The sequence below is a fragment of the Sinohyriopsis cumingii genome, chromosome 8 (assembly GCF_028554795.1).
Source record: "Sinohyriopsis cumingii isolate HCF-2022 chromosome 8, ASM2855479v2, whole genome shotgun sequence".
Classification (NCBI taxonomy): Eukaryota; Metazoa; Mollusca; class Bivalvia; order Unionida; family Unionidae; genus Sinohyriopsis; species Sinohyriopsis cumingii.
In genome coordinates this window covers 59,700,769-59,717,377 of record NC_142968.1, presented here as the reverse complement: position 1 = coordinate 59,717,377, position 16,609 = coordinate 59,700,769, and the positions used below count along the sequence as shown (strand labels likewise).

The window sequence follows — 16,609 nt, the reverse complement described above, 5'->3', positions numbered from 1 at the left end:
ATACCACAAAAGATGCTATCGATCACATATATATATATTTACTTCAGTCATATTTCACCAATCTCACGGTCTTTATTATCACTTCAACGTATTGACTCAGGAAGATGCTGTGTACTTACCTGTACACGGTATTCTAACCTATCTAACCCTGATATGAACTATTTATCTCTGATATCTACTAAGTGAGGAACCTTGTAGTGTGTTTCATGATATGCGACCTGATAGGTGGATATCTCTTGGTCTTATATAAATGAGAGGTATTTCACGCTGGTACGAAAAACTACTGGCAAGGCAAAACAAGTTCAAGATTCTGTGAATTCAACATTTAATGAATGTACATCTCATAGATTCCATAAAATTGTATTAGTTTATTAATTAGTAGACTGACAACATTCAATTTAGGGAAAATGAGAAAATCTGGAATCATGGCGCCTTTGATTTTTGCAATTTTGCCGTTCGCGTGTGGTTTCTATATAGACGGTTGCCCGCTGTACGGATGTCGACCAAGTGGTACATTTGCATATCAGCTCAATGTGCCTACCAACGCTTCCGTAGCATGGGTTAGCAACTTTTTTGTCGGACCACTACCCAAGGGACAGGGGTGTGTAGGTAATCTGGAAAACTTGGTGTGTCAGTCCAATGGCCCTGGACCAATGGACGTGTAAGCATCTCTCTCTCTCTCTCTCTCTCTCTCTCTCTCTCTTTCTCCCATAACGCTGGAAAAACAACAGGCATTTTAAACTTATTTTTAAGTGGTTATGCCGGTAAATTATTCGTTACATTGTGTCAAAATGTAGCAAGAACTTTTTACTTACTCTAAATTCACTTACAACTAATTGCTGGTCAATAGTTTTGAAACCTAATAATGATGTTGATATAGTAATTAAAGTAGTCCTATTAGTTGCACTAGTGTTGTTCCTGTTGTTGCTAATGTTGTTCTTGTTCATGATATATTAGTGGTAATGTATTCGACGTTCGTTCTTTTTTCGCTCATTCATGCATCCAATGTTTTACAGTGGTTGAAAAATCTGTGTTTTCAGAGGTTACGTTGCCATTGATGCAGACGGGGGTTTTCAATTGTGGCGCAACGGATTCCTTCGTTTTCCTACCCTCCCCGTGATGGACAGCAACGGTGACGTCTTCGGTACGGACGGAGATTCCCTGACGTTAAACGACGCTGACGGCCATCTAGAGCCTGTCATTTATTTGAAACCAACAATGCGCCCAGTCTTTAAGTAAGTCAGTATGTATAGTTATGCTTCATACCGTCATGTGTGTGTGTGCTTTTGAGTTTCATTCATATAGATGTGTGTATTTACAACAGGAGTATGAATTTTCATGTGCCATAACATAACGTATCGCGTTTGAAAATAGTGTAACGGCAGAATGAAGGCATTTATTAATCAAAGGAGGGAAAGAAACAAATGACAAACATTGCTTAAGTGCAATAGAAAGATCCATCCATTCCATAAACTGTGAAAAATAGTTTTATTTTTCGATCAGAGCATATTCTTTGGTCCGAAGACATGTTTTATAGACAAACATATATTCCTCTATTTAATATAGCGGTCTGTAGAGAAAGCCCCACAGAAAACCAAAAGAAACACAAACACAAAAACGTTCTTTTTTATATTCAATCCCAATCCTTTACTATTTACTGCTGTAGATTCCAGCAATATAGCACACCAACACAGTGTTCATTAGACTGAAATTATACAATCAAATGCATAACAACAGGATTCTGAGTGAATTTCAAAGTCATTTATCTCCAATATCTTACCGTTGTTGTACAAATCCACTCGCTTGTTTTCTTCATGTTAGATTATTAGACTCAAATACATATTGCAACGAAATGAAAAACTACCTACAGTAGTCAGCATGAAGTCACATGTTTAAATATCTTGTCTATATTTGTTAACAATATCAGTAGCTATTTCGCATTACGCTAAATCACTTTCTTTTGTGCAGGTTAAAAACGCTCACATGCCGTTATGCGATTGTCTCCATGTCATCGAATCCACATGACAACGAGACGCTTTAACTTCCAGTATTTCACATATTCTAAGTTATTTTATTTATAATGCGTTCGTCATGCTAGACGTTTATTTTTCGATGCACAATTAAAAGCTACGGGTCAAATGTACGATTTCAGTTATCAGTAGTGCGGTCTAACTTGGATGAAGTGATATGCATGTACAATATAAGAAATATTCCAAAGGCAACATTTCAGTTCTAGAGAGCAATTGTCATCTGTTCTGAGATTAACCGGTAAAGACTGATTGATCAAACACAGATACTGACAACTTACTGTCCACGAAGACCAAAACCTTCGATGTAAAAATCGATCAACCTTTGGAACCACAAGTTGGGCAATGAGATTTATTCCACGCCCACCCCCAAAACGCTCAGAAACATAAGGGAGAAGTTCATGATCGGTCAATCAAAAACGAATCTTTACAGTGAACCTCTTTTTGGTTTGTGAGGCACATACATTTATGCACAAATCCCCCAAACCTTTGGTCGATTAGAAAAAGAAAATATATCCATTGTTTGAAATATGTTTTCCTCAAGGGATCAATAGAACCTCATCTGTTTATAAGGTTCGTATCTTTTACATTTGTTTTCTTATTGACTTTGACTCCTGCTGTTTTTAGTTTTGTTTGTTTGCTTGTTTCTGTATACTGCTGCGTAACCGAAATTCCAATACTAACACATCTTAAGAACATTAAAGGACCGATTAATTTTTATTGTTTTTAAATCGAAAGTACTGCATTCAGTTAAACTCAGACGAACTACTGCACTTTTCCCCTTCTTGAGACTTATTTATTTATGATGAACAGTTTAAAATGCCTTGTAATGGTTGGTTTCTTTCAGCATGGAGATCGCTGATGAAGACTTTCTGTTGATGGTATCAGAGCAGGGTGATATTGCAGTGAGGCAGACAGGTAGGTGGATGGGTGTGGCAGACAGGTAGGTAGATGGGTGTACATTGAGCTCACTATTTTACGTGAGCAACACTTTTCTTGGAACATGTTATAGCTACAAAAAGGCAATGAAATGAGCAAACACATAATTGTCAAATTGTGAATTAATACAACTCCTCCGTCAATCCATTACTTTCAGGACCGACATAAACAGTTTTAAAATACAAAACAGAACTTAAGTAAATTCACAGGATTTCACCATCACTGAATATATGGTATTGGAGTTAGAATTTCCACTGCTTGAGTTCAGTCTGTTGAAGCACCTCAGTAAACTGTACATACTATTTACGTAAACCGTTTGTATATTTGCTTATAAATCGGGTCCAACTGTCAAAACCATAGGCAGATCAGTTTCTTTGATGTTTGTTTTACTAAACAAGCTGCAGGGACCCGGATCTTAAGGGCATTACGTGACTGCAGATCTGGTGTCAATTCACTTAGTAATTGAATCTGACCTATTGGAAAGTATATACTATAATTTTGTCAAGACTGTTTCAAATTGCTGTTCTGTCTCCGTTACCTATATTGTCTCCAAAGTGCAAAAGAAACGTTCGGTAATTATGATGTAAGAACTCTTCTCCTTCAACGTGTCTGCCAGTAGTCATCTTTTGATAAGTAAGGGTTATCAAATTACGGTAATTGATCTAAAGTTATGTTCTGATGAAGGATTTGGGTAAGTATTCTCGAAGAATTTTATTTTACTAGGAAAAATCGGTTTCTATCGAGTAACTAGCCAATTAACGAAGAACGTATGTCATAAAATACAGTATTTACGGAACCTTATGGTAGATTGGTTGGTTTCGTAAAATAAGGAATTTTCATGAATTTTATACCTACTCAATTTGTATTATTTGCTTGATTATTTATATGTTATACGCTTTGCACATTTAAGGAAAATGTGAAATGGTCAAGAAAGTATTGGACTCTATTATTACAAAATGACATATAGGCAAACTTCATGAAGTCTGCTTTCCACTATCAGTACAACAAAGTGCTGATTATGATCTCGTTAAGAAATATATATATTGAAGGGTTACGATACCTCACGTATATCAACAAATGTTCAGGAACTACATCAAAGAAACTGGACAGACCCATGCTGAAAAAGATTATTTATTTGATAGGCAGTGCTCAGCCAAGAAAGTTGTTGAAGTTTATAATAACCTCAGATAACTCATCTTATTTGAAGAGTCCAATGTGATGTCAAAACCCAAGTTGATGAGTAAAAAGTAAAATGCTTAGAATACGCTGCTGGTATTGCATACTATTATCCCTAAATCACAACATTTCTTATGTCAGGAAGTTTTTGACTCAGCGTGTTTTTGGTACAAAGACCACATAATATTTCTCATAGCATCACTTCGAAATATCAGTTTGGCATATCGTTTACGAATCAAGTTTCTAATAAGAATGATCCCAAATCCTTGTCTTTTCCTAAGTGCACATATTGCAAGAAGAAAGGGCACGCTATTTCTGACTGCTACAGATTGAAACATAAGCGATGGAGTCAAGACGGAGTTATTTCATATGCTCTTCATTCTAAGTTCTAAGAGGTTAATATAATGGTCATGTGTTGAAAGCAATACATTTGTTGAATCAAGTCTCAGTCCAGTTTTGTTATGGATAATGATGAACCATTCATGTCAAAATCTTCTGAAACACTTATTAGTGATTCCGACAATCCTATTCCTATTTAAGTAGAAAGATTCTCAGAGTCATTTATCACCAGTTACTGTTTCTTTTTCTGAGAAGTTTTCTTGTAGTGAACGAATTCTTATTCAATGCGCAAAGTGCGGCATTTTTAATGATCCTTTCCATTCTGTACATTTATCATCAAACCTAGTCTCAGTACCCATGATAGTCGGAACAGTGCCTTATTTCCCTATCAAGGGTGTTCACTTATTAATGGGCAATGGTCAAGCTAGAGAGAAGCTTGTTGTTAATACCCTTGAAACTGTCAAGCCTTGTTTGGATAAAATATTGGTATTATCGAAAAAGAAATCTCTAATTTATACCCAGTTTGTACAGTTACTAGAGCTATGGTAAAAAAGCTCTAATGAGTGATGCTGATAATGAAATTAATCCGCTAGTCGACACATATGTTGGTCAGGTCATATATTGTAATTAATCATTGTGAAGCTTATTTTACTACTCATTCTCATTATTCTAATCAGGGTGACAAACGAAAATCACTCATTGTCGAATAGGGAAAAGATCCTGAGATCCCTTGTGTGTTTGTGAAGACTATTAGCGAAACGGAAGCCACACACATACATGTTTGTTATTTTATAGCAAATGGGGTCCTTATCAAAACATGTACGCCAAGTGGCGTTCTCACTGTTGACGAGTGGTCAGCAAACTATTAAGTTGTTAATTCTAAGTTGTGTAGACAGGAAATACTTAGCCTAGTCCACGAAACGTTTTTGTTTGGTAATTTATCTCAAGATCTTGAATTATTTGTATTGGCCGAAAACTAAAAGTAATGTTTATAAATATATTAGATTTTGTCACACTTGTCAAATGGTAGAAAACTCAGTCAGAAGATATCTAAGGCTTGTCTGCAATCTATTCCTGCATTTGATGAACCATTTAGCTTAATAATAGACTGCGTGCATCCATATTTAAGACCAGGTCAACAGAGATATTCAATTAGAGCAGAAATAAAAAGGAAATGCATTTTCAACCTGGTGATAACGTTTAAGCTCTCTTTCCCATACTTCGAAATCATCTTCAGACTAAATATCATGGTCCTTATACAAAGCAAGTGACTTAAATTGTCAAATTTGACACACACACACACACAGATATATATATATATATATATATATATATATATATATATATATATATATATATATATATCTGTGTGTGTGTGTGTGTGTGTGTGTGTGAAAGGAATGTTTTCAAAGAGATAGCCGTGTTAATCATACAATCAGTTTAGTTGTACCTGTCCCACTCGGTGGGGATTTTAGTGATGGAAAGCAGTAAAACTGTAAAGATTTGCTATATCCAATCTGCTGAACTCAGAAATAATTAATAAATGGATCAGAAACTTTCACATCTACAGATATGATAAAAGAATGACTAAAGCAACTATTACTTGCATTAGTGTGCTTGTTTACAGATCTTCAAGCACGAACAAATTAAATCTACACGATTGTGACCATGCATTCTTGAGCTGTGACCAGATAACACTTTCAGAATGTAAACTGACTATAGAAAAGAGAAACGTGTGACCAAAAGAGATTAGTTATCTGTTGCCAAGAATCGACAAAACTAAACATTCAAAAAATATGTCACTAAGTTGTACCTTTTGAATGGATTCTGGCAAAGTCCACTGACGGAAAGAACAAAGGACATTATGACATTCGTAACGCACGACTTTATAAATATAAAGTAATGCCGTTTGGGATGAAGGTGTCGCCTTCTACTTTCCAACGTTTCATGAACATTGTTCTATTTGTTGTAGAATATTGTGATGCTTAAGTCGACGAAATCATCATCTATAACGACAGTAAGAATGGTCACTTGGAAATCATTCGGAAATTCTTTGATAGACTCACTGATACAAATTTGACAATTAAATTAGTTTAAGTGAGTTTTGCCGTGCTATTCTTTCTATTGTTAGAGCATATTGTGTGACACGGTCTAGTCAGAAATATATAAGTTCATGTTAAGACTATCCCTGAAATACCTCTGTCTATCAGTAAATATCAACATATGCAAATTTGGGGTATGGTTGGATATTAGAGAAAGTTTTGGATCAATGTTTCCAAAATTGCTGAACCACTGACAAATTATCTGGGAAAGCTGCATTTCTATCAATAATGACAGGAGGCTTTTGATGAGTTAAAGGTCATATTTAAGAGTGCATCAGTGCTTTCAGCTCCACATTTCAATCTCTTAAAATGTCTGTTGGTGAAAAATAATTATTTGTTGAATTTTGCAAGCTTTTTGGATTTCGTTTCTTTCTGTTACTTAGTTTAAGACCATAGAGTCGTAACATTATATCGTCACGTATAAGCGATTGATTGCTTGAGATAGTACGAATTATATGCGTCAGTTATTTGGGCCTAGTTTGGTTGTCGGTGGCAAGAAATACCGATATACCCTTTGATGAGAATACTGATAAATCATACAAAAACCATGCAGGCATGACATTAGTCTCGTGAATATGTGGCCGACAGTTGAGTAAAGAAATATTATTTGAGGTATTAGGGCGTTTAATAGCCCAGAAATCTGACGAATGTCATCCCGAGGTCCCAGTAAAATGGAAAAAGCGACCTGAAGTCAATTAAGCCGGTGATCCTTGTTTCTTATCTGTAGTGACGTGCTGTTAGACCCTATTGAGTGTTACAATACGAATTGTGGATCATTTAACTTCTTCTCAAGCATCATAGAAGGACAAAGTGTTAATATCAACAAGGATAAGCCTCACCAAAAGGTATTTTAAAACAAATATATAATTAGTCTTCTCTTAGTTTAATATGAGAGAGAGAGAGGGAGAGGGAGATAAAGAGAGAATGTTTGTATTACTAAAGACATTAGTCAATAACACTAAAATAATACAATTCCAAGCACTACTAACCTCTCTCAAATAATCGGCATAACTCGAATGTCTTTCTCAGTCCGTGTGCTAATTCGTCTATATGCAACCTAGTAATGGAAAACATTGAAATGATTCCACAATATTTTGAATTTTATTGTAGTCCATCAATAATATGTCAAGTGCAGAACAAAAAGTCCTTCTAAAATTTGAATATACTTGGAAGGCTAAATTTGAAGAAAGCAATCGAACATATTAGGAAGGATGATATACAACTCCTTCTCTCTCTCACTCTCGTGAATGTGCGTGTAGATGTGTCTTTTTCTGTCAGTTAACATTTTTAAACTTCAGTTCTTTTCTATGTGTACTTACTGTTTAGATGGGATCCCGGTTTCTTTGATATTTCTGAATGGGACAGAAGAAAGTGTAAATGGCACATTCAAACCTGTTGCGACACCTGCAATCAACGGAAGCAGAGCGTACATCTTGACCCAGTTTGTACCAGAGGCAGGTCAAGAGGTCAAGGTAAGCACAGACTCGATATTTCATTATTTTCCTTTGGTAATGTTTCTGTGCTTTCTCATGATTTCCTTCACGTCATCATCCTGTATTTCATCGTTCCAAAAGGCTGAGACGACTAAATTTATAATACTTTAATTTAAAGTTGCGTAAAAGTAGAATGTGAGTCATTTGTTTCTCAAACATTACCTTGTGTTTAATTCATACGTTTTACTTGATATGATACTGTATGTGCGTGCATTGATTCGTAGAAAGTGATCAGCAGAGTTTAACTTGTGCGCAAGTAATTAGCAGCTCCATTATTCTGGAATGTTTAACATTTTCAATCTTATGAAAATAAGTATAGACAAATCTCCTAAGTTGTCAATATACAAAAAGACTCAAAACTTCCTGGATCACTTAAAATGTTTTAAAATCGAAATTTGAATTACGATATCCCTTCGTTGGAAAGGAACAACCTATATTTCTCGAAAACACTGAAGACATTCATGGATTATTGCCATTTAAAAAGGCAAATGAAATTTCCAGAATCTGATAGTGCTATTGCAGAGCTGGATAATTGAATATTGTCTTGAAGTTTTGTTTCGTGAGCTGTCAGAATTTGGAAACCCAAGTTATCTTTCTACACAACTAAAATAGTGACGCAAAGGGCCCAACTTAAAGTCAGTAAGGCTCTACAGTTGCATATGGTTAGGGTTTTAATGAACAAGAATTCCATAGGTTTACGTCATTGCTTCTGCGGGACATTTAAACACAGCTTATATCTCTTGAGCATAGTTAAAAGAACTTTTAATTTCCTTTATATGGGTGTATATAATTAATAGGTATAATTTGGATAATTGAGGATACACCTTGGCTTTACTTTATAAGTGCATCATTAAAACATTCTTAGCTCCGCTTAGTCATTTTAACGATTACCTTTTTATATTGTATATGTTTTGTACTTCATTTATTGTACTTTCAATGGCTTGTATTGTCTAGTCTGGCAAAATGTATTTTCCTCATTGTTATACCTTCTAAAGATAGCGTACTTTAGACTCAGTCAGGTTGATTCACCCAGCACATGGTTGCAGGAATTTTAGCTAGCTGTATGCTTTGATCATATACAATTTTCACAAGCACAATATGAAAAGAATGTTCAGGAACCGAACATGAACATTGTATAGAAGTATGCCAGCATTCAGTCAGTTGTGAATATTGCAAATGCAAACTTCACCTTACCCTTGTAGCTCTTTAAAAATAACATAATATTTGTAGACCGAACCCTAAATGCCTCTTCCAATAAAAGCTAATGCTTCGATATCAAGTCCAGGAATAATTTTCAGTTCGTACCATAGAGACTAAAGCACCTGTTAATATCCGTAAAAAATTATTGTGTGAAAGATTTCAAGAGGAGATATGTACTATAGGCAAGTTATTGGTCCTGTAAATTTTCAAGAACAACCTATTTATGGGCTTTGTCTTATCATCATGTTCCTTCAAGAATGAAATATTTTAATCGATATTTGCTCAGCTATCACCTTTCTTGAAAAGGAACCGCACCGGTATCCTCACTTAACTAGTTTCTTCCCTCTAGCAGTTAAGTGAAATAAACATACATTGTGTTTATATTCATTCCTTTTTATCCAAATGCTGTGTGATCAAGTAAAATCCAATGTATATACCGGTATGTTTTCACAGATGGAGCAAATTTCAGGCAATTGCTTAGGATCTATTGCCACTATTCAAGAGTAATGTCCCTTACCAAAAAGCGGTTATAGCTGGTTGACTTCAACATTATCGCGGAAGAGTAAATATGTTTCCTTCCACTAAATATATTCCACTAAATATCCGAAACCTTATTTGTTTAAGCTTATATTTTGGAGAAAATTAAGCAGATCTGCGTCTTACAACATTAATTTATTTTAGAATGACATCTAAAACGTATATTAAATAATTACAGCTCAATAACTGATTACGAAAGAACATTGTTTGAATCTTTGTCGGAGATGCAGGGTCAACCACATGTAAGCAACGTATTCAGAGAAGACGAAGGTCAGAAATCTGCTACTACGAGATTTGCAGCAGTACTTTTTAAAGCTGAAAAAGGAAAAAAGATGAAAGATATAACTTTAAAAGGCAATTATTCAAACAACGGACGGATAGCTAGCTTCTTGCCAAAAATTTTGTTTTATTATTGTGAAAGTTGGAAAGGGTTACTAAAGGCGATGCACAAAATATTATATTAAATACATATTACAAAAAGACCACGGGAGGCTTCATCTAATGATAATTGTAACGAAAGCTAACTTTCATCAGATTATTACTTTGAGGTGAAATTGATTAACACATTAGAATTTTGTAAGATACTGGAAAAGAGTTAGGTCCAGTGAAATAATTGAAATGTAACTATTCCCATCAGTTTAATTATTAGAGGTTTGAAACTTTGAACAAGAAATGCATGAAGAATTAGAATGACGCGATCTAAGTTTTCTTTCTTTATGTACCTTGTTAGAACCAATATCAAACTCACTTAAAAATATTGTAATATCCTCAATCGATTGGAAAGTAAAATTCACATTTCCTATCCTATTCTACTTCACAAACGAATATATACAATATTAATGCACTGGTGCCATCTGTCCATCCATGTAGTAGTTACTGTCGAGATAAATATTGAAATATTACGATGATCATTTGGAAATATGGACAATTTCTAAGAAAAACTTAGACTTAACAATCATGCATATGAAACGCCAAGCACAGGACGTAGGGCAAACTGAATCGTACCCGTGATCAACACCCATGAACATAACAGTCATGACATGACTCTCTCTCTCTCTCTCTCTCTCTCTCTCTCTCTCTCCGCTGGATGTGGATACTGAGGGTCAGATGATTTATGTAACATCTCAAATCTCTTGTGCATATATATATATATATATATATATATATATATATATATATATATATAGATAGATAGATAGATAGAGAGAGAGAGAGAGAGAGAGAGAGACAGAGAGAGAGAGAGAGAGAGAGACAGACAGACAGAGAGTCATGTCATTACCGTAGAAGTTTAAAGCTCTACGTTTATTTGGTTTTTAAACTTTAGAAGTGACTCACGTTTACTTTATTTCACCAACAACTTTGCTTACATTTAACTGACTAGGTGTTTGAGAAGAAAAGGAACAGAAAAAATCGATAAACATTTGTTTGCCTACAAAAGATAAACAGTTATGTACTCGGAATTATATAACCACTTGAGTGCAGTCACCGACGATATTCAGCTCAGTCTGATAAACAAGAAGATTAGATTAACCAACCCGATCTATGATGACCTTCCTATTAGAGCTATCCAGATCGTTGGTGCATAAGGTTTAATTAAAAAACGTTAAAACGAACCCCAAAATTTGATTTGTGATGGCATGGCACTACTTATGACTGATATACAACAACATGCATGTTAACAAAAAGAACTTCACAATTATATAAAGGAAAGCATCACTTTATATGACATTTGAGACTTTCTTAAGAACAATGTGTTAACGATTATACAGTTTATCAAAAATATTCCTGGACTTTTCACATGCTACCTATGTATCAAACGGAGAATTTTGTGGGTGGTGGTCGCAACTATATTTGTTTAATAGATATGGATTAACACAAAGTTTGTAAAGGAATACATCAATCAACTATCATGATGAATTTAGAATTTCAATTTTCTGAAAATATTACTTATCCACAGACGACTTTTGTTGTTGTTGTTTTTGTGGTTTTAATGGCATTATTCAACACTTGGTAAGACATACAATGTCGGCCAGCATTAGTGGGGAAGGAAAAAGCTGAGAAAAGCCCGGTAAGAGCTATCAATCAACGGGAAACTACTGCAAAAGATTTTCACATACTCACATCGGCTGAACCAAGATCAACAAATGAATTTACTTACAGCGTATCATTATGCATAACATTACAATGAGAAACGTATCTCTGAGTTTTACGATGCTAAATATTAAGTTGATAAGGAAGGTGTTGGCTCATTTTTCCTGCTGTTCTCCTTTGACGCATCTGCAAATGCGACTTTCATTTCGTTCGGAATAAACAAAGATCTACTCAAACACTATTTCCTTTGCTCTTAGTTCTTGCCATAGAAACGAATGTTTACTCTAAACGCTTTGATCACAGTGCATTGCATGTTAACCCCTCACTGATGTTTTAAATGTATTTGCATGCAGATTAGTTTAGCTACAATTCTTGTTCTTTTATCAGTGTTGCCAAAGATGAGTGAAAATAAAGTATTTGTACATTGGCAGATATCAACGAGTAAATCTAACCACTTATTACATTCATTTTCATGGTCCACCACAGTCTCCTTGTCAACTTGTATTAACATCTTTATGCCATAAGTTTTCTTTTGTATATAAAAGCTCAATGTATGATAATGATGTAGTCGGATAAAGATCTGCATTCGGTTTTAGAGATTTATTCCAATGCAATCAACAATTACTTCCTTCGCAAATTGTCATGTTTTAAAGTTGATCAAATACATTAATAAGACATTAAGACTATAATAATCATTATCCCTTGAAACATAGTTGATTTCAATTGATAGTTTTGGATGTTTAGCTGAACAGCCGACATGATATAAATATACATTTTGTTAACATTTGCATATCGCTTGATATTGGTTGAATGTGGAAATATTGTCGTAAATTGGATAATTTAAATGTAGACCACGACCATGCAATTTCTTATCTTAACTTCTTCGATCCAGTCAGATTCAATGATTGCCAGTGTAATACTTTATGACACTTACGTTATCAATCTGTATTGAGCTTTCGTATCCATCAAATAAATAATTCGTGGGTTTTCTTTTTTTGAAGACTGTTACGCAAGGATGCATTCAAAGATCTATTTGTATCTGAAAGTCGAGTTTTATTCTAAAGTTCTTTTCGTGCACTACATAAAGCAAATTCAGTACCAGTATTTTGTGAATATCCTAACCAAGATCTCAACTTTCTCAATTTATAATTAATGATTAGTTAATTCTTACATAAATACTTAACAACCAATCTTTATATTCGGAAAAGGTTATGGCCATTCAACATGAAAAGATAGTCGTTTACGTATGTTTTACATGCATTCTGCCTAAAGTGTGTTTCATTGCATTGTTAAAATCTAGGTTCACATTCCTTTCAAATGACAAGAAACCACTGCCAGGAAAAATCACTATATTTGGAATTAGCTTTGGCATTGCTATCTCTGAGAGTCTGTTCTGTTTGATGTTGATCGGGATATATGCAACACAGCACAATAATGTGTTCCATTAAGGTATATAACTCCTTGTGATATTTGTTCCTGCTTGTTACGTGCTTTTTTATTTGCCGTACGTTGATGCTTATTGTTCCGAACAAAGCACAATAAAGGCTGTTACGAAGGTAAACGTCACTGTCGTAAAGGTACTGTGCAATTTATTATGCCAAAATGATCCATGGTCTTCTTTTCTAAAAGACATACAAGCGACATACCCATCATAGATGTATATAATATGCATTCACATCTTACTTCATAATAAGAAAGATAATATAAATAAAGAAGCCTTAGTTCTTTTTGTTTTCAAGTTTTGCATTATCTCTATGATCTATCACATACAGAGACAAAATCATGGTTGAGTACTAGGTGACAAAAGTTTATCTTGTATTTGATCTGTTTCATTGAAATGTTCAGTTTTTCAGGTGTTCTTCTGCCTTGCTCAGTACCGTTAGGATCTGATAATAATAATAGTAGCAGTAGTAGTAGTAGTAGTAGTAGTACCAATATATCATTATCTGTTGTTCGTCCAATCATGATTGTTGCTGTGCCGAATTACTGTGTTCTAAATAGCATCACTTTCGGCGAGGTATAGCGAAATTAATGCATTGTGTGTTTTTTGTATACGTCATTGTCCCTCAAAAACATGGATTGTAGGAACAACGCCATTGCTATTTTGCTTTATTTATGAATAACACATTTGGATACTGCCTCATTGTTTTGTTCCTTTGAAATGCATCTGGATCCCTAATACCAGAAATGATATTTAGGATTATCTTTCAATTCAATTCAAAATTTATTCCCTTCTAGAAAGTGTGTCTGATTATTTTATTCTGCACAGATTATATTCTATTTTTGGATGTTTGATGTATGCAAACAGTTTTGTTTATCTCTAGTCAGGTATATAAATTAAATGACTTTAGATTTACTTTTAGTATATACGTTGACAAAATCGTTTATAAACTTGTTTTGTTTTAATAATATATTACTGTGAAATAACTTTTCCCCATAATAAGTAATCGGCAAAACGTTGATAACGCATGCGAAATCTACATTGTTCAACCAATTTTGCATCGTTCTTTTGGGCTTAAATAGTTCCATAACATGATTAAAAACGAGATACATCTACTTTGTGAAGATGTATTTTGTCTCCAGTATTTATTTTAATGCCATCAAGATTATCCTGAGAGAATTGGTAGTAACATTGCTCTGTTGCGTTGCAAGGACTGCATTGTTTATATATCTGGCATTCCAGCTTCTCTTGTACGTAACGTTAAGCAAACAAAAGTTTAAGATTTCTTGTCAGCTAGCATCTTGGTGTTCTGTATCTTTCTCCAGTATCGATTATCTTATGTTTCTGCATTCAGCTTTTCCTGATTGTGTTTTTTTTTTAAATTAAAAAAAAAATCTTCATATCTGCCCTCGCTGTCAATTAAAATAAACTCTTCAAGGTTTATTTTACTTCTACCTACCTCGGTGCTTTTCATGTCATCAAGATTGTTAAATGTTCTGTGGCAGATGTGACCACATTAAGTTGTACATTTTGTTAATAAATTATCTTATAATTCAAGTGGTTTAAAACAATTCGTGCAGCTGTTGTGCAAGTATAAGGCGTAGACTAGTTAAACAAGCATACCGATAGCTAGTTCCGATAAACAGAATCCAGCAGAAACACCATTGCATGCTACACTCCATTCTATACCTGCCAAATCAATTCATAAAATGTTTTTTTCTTTGTATTTCATTCTCATGCCTTTATTGTCGTCTATATCCTTGATCAAGTAGGTATTTTCATACGTGGTTTTGTTGTTGTCCTGAATGGACTCCCTTCCAATGATGGCACCTTAAGACTTTGATTAGCAAACTTATTTTGTGTTTGAAGAGGACTTATTTGCAGCTATGCTGTAAGTGGATAAGTAGAAGCAATATGCCACCATCAATGACATAAGCAACCATTAACAATGGCCAAATTACCTTCTTATTAAGTTGACATAAACAAATGGACATATCGACTCAAATTATACATCGTTTGACTTATTTCTCGTCTTAAGACGATCTATTTATAAATATATCAGCATATCTGAATGAATAATTGTTCATATTTAAGTGAATAAAAGTCAATTAGTTGGCAGAAATCTGCCACCAAACATGCCTAACAACTGCAACCTGATTATCATAATAATCCTTCTTCTCACATATGTTTTACATACTTGATCTTCCTTTTAGTCATATGTGATTTCGTGAACTGTCAAAGATTGTTTCTCAGCCTATAGAACAGAATATAAATCGATATCGATGTTAAGGTTTAATCCTATTTTCAAATAAACACTCAATTTGGGTAAATTGTTGCTGCATCCGACGATGCTGGCGAGTTTACAACGACGCATCTGCGAAAACTAAATATTCAAAATGAATACATACATACATACACACATCCATTCATCCATCTATCCGTCCGTTCTTCAGTTCATCCGTACGTACACACACATACATACATACATACATGCATATATACATACATACATACATACATATATACATACATACATACATACATACATACATACATACAACTTATGTAGAGTGCGCTGGATTGTTTTCGTCAAGATGGTGAGAAAGTTTCTCCCATATTAACTGATTTTGGACACGTTTGACGTAAATCAGTTGTGACTAATGGTTTATGGATATGTAGATTGTAACTATTATGTCCAATAAAAATACATTTTTCATCGAGTATTTGATTTAAACGACATTTTTATCGTGTTCAGAATCGTTCAGACCAGTTTGGAATTTGTATAAATTATTTGATTTACAGCATTGTTGGGGTTTAGTTGGAATCAAGTTAATGTTTTAGATTGCTATCACTTTGTATTTCTTCTGTGTTGCTATTTAGTACCATGCTACGGCATTCCCTACATTTCGCCTTATCAAGTTTATAATGCCGACCAGTTTGTTACATAATCGTGACGTTGTTGAACATAGTAATATTTTAAAATTTGCATGACACGCTTGTGCGAACCCTTTTACTGATTTCCACATCTACAGCAGTCTAAACTGTCCCTATTTTTCAAGAAATCAAAGTATTGTCACAGATTGGGGGGGGGGGGGTATGGGCTAACTTGTGTAAACGTAATAATAAATTTCAAGAATGCTCAAATTCAGGACCTTTTTATTTTGACTGTGAAATTGTGATAAGATGCTTAATACAAGAAATATGACTAAAACATGAATGTATGTGTTTGATTACGTGTAACGTGTGCAATACACAAATGCTATA

At 34.3% G+C, this 16,609-nt stretch overlaps 1 protein-coding gene across 1 annotated transcript in view; it reads left to right on the top strand.

Moving 5' to 3' along the window:
- Positions 1 to 271: 271 nt before the first annotated feature.
- Positions 272 to 16,609, top strand: part of LOC149793633 (uncharacterized) — a 25,538-nt gene continuing 9,200 nt past the window's right edge. The window contains exons 1-4 of the mRNA XM_089967616.1: positions 272 to 661; positions 1,041 to 1,235; positions 2,875 to 2,945; positions 7,910 to 8,055. Coding sequence (XP_089823742.1) covers positions 408 to 661; positions 1,041 to 1,235; positions 2,875 to 2,945; positions 7,910 to 8,055 — 666 coding nt within the window. The 5' untranslated portion in view covers positions 272 to 407. The remainder of the gene's footprint in view (positions 662 to 1,040; positions 1,236 to 2,874; positions 2,946 to 7,909; positions 8,056 to 16,609) is intronic.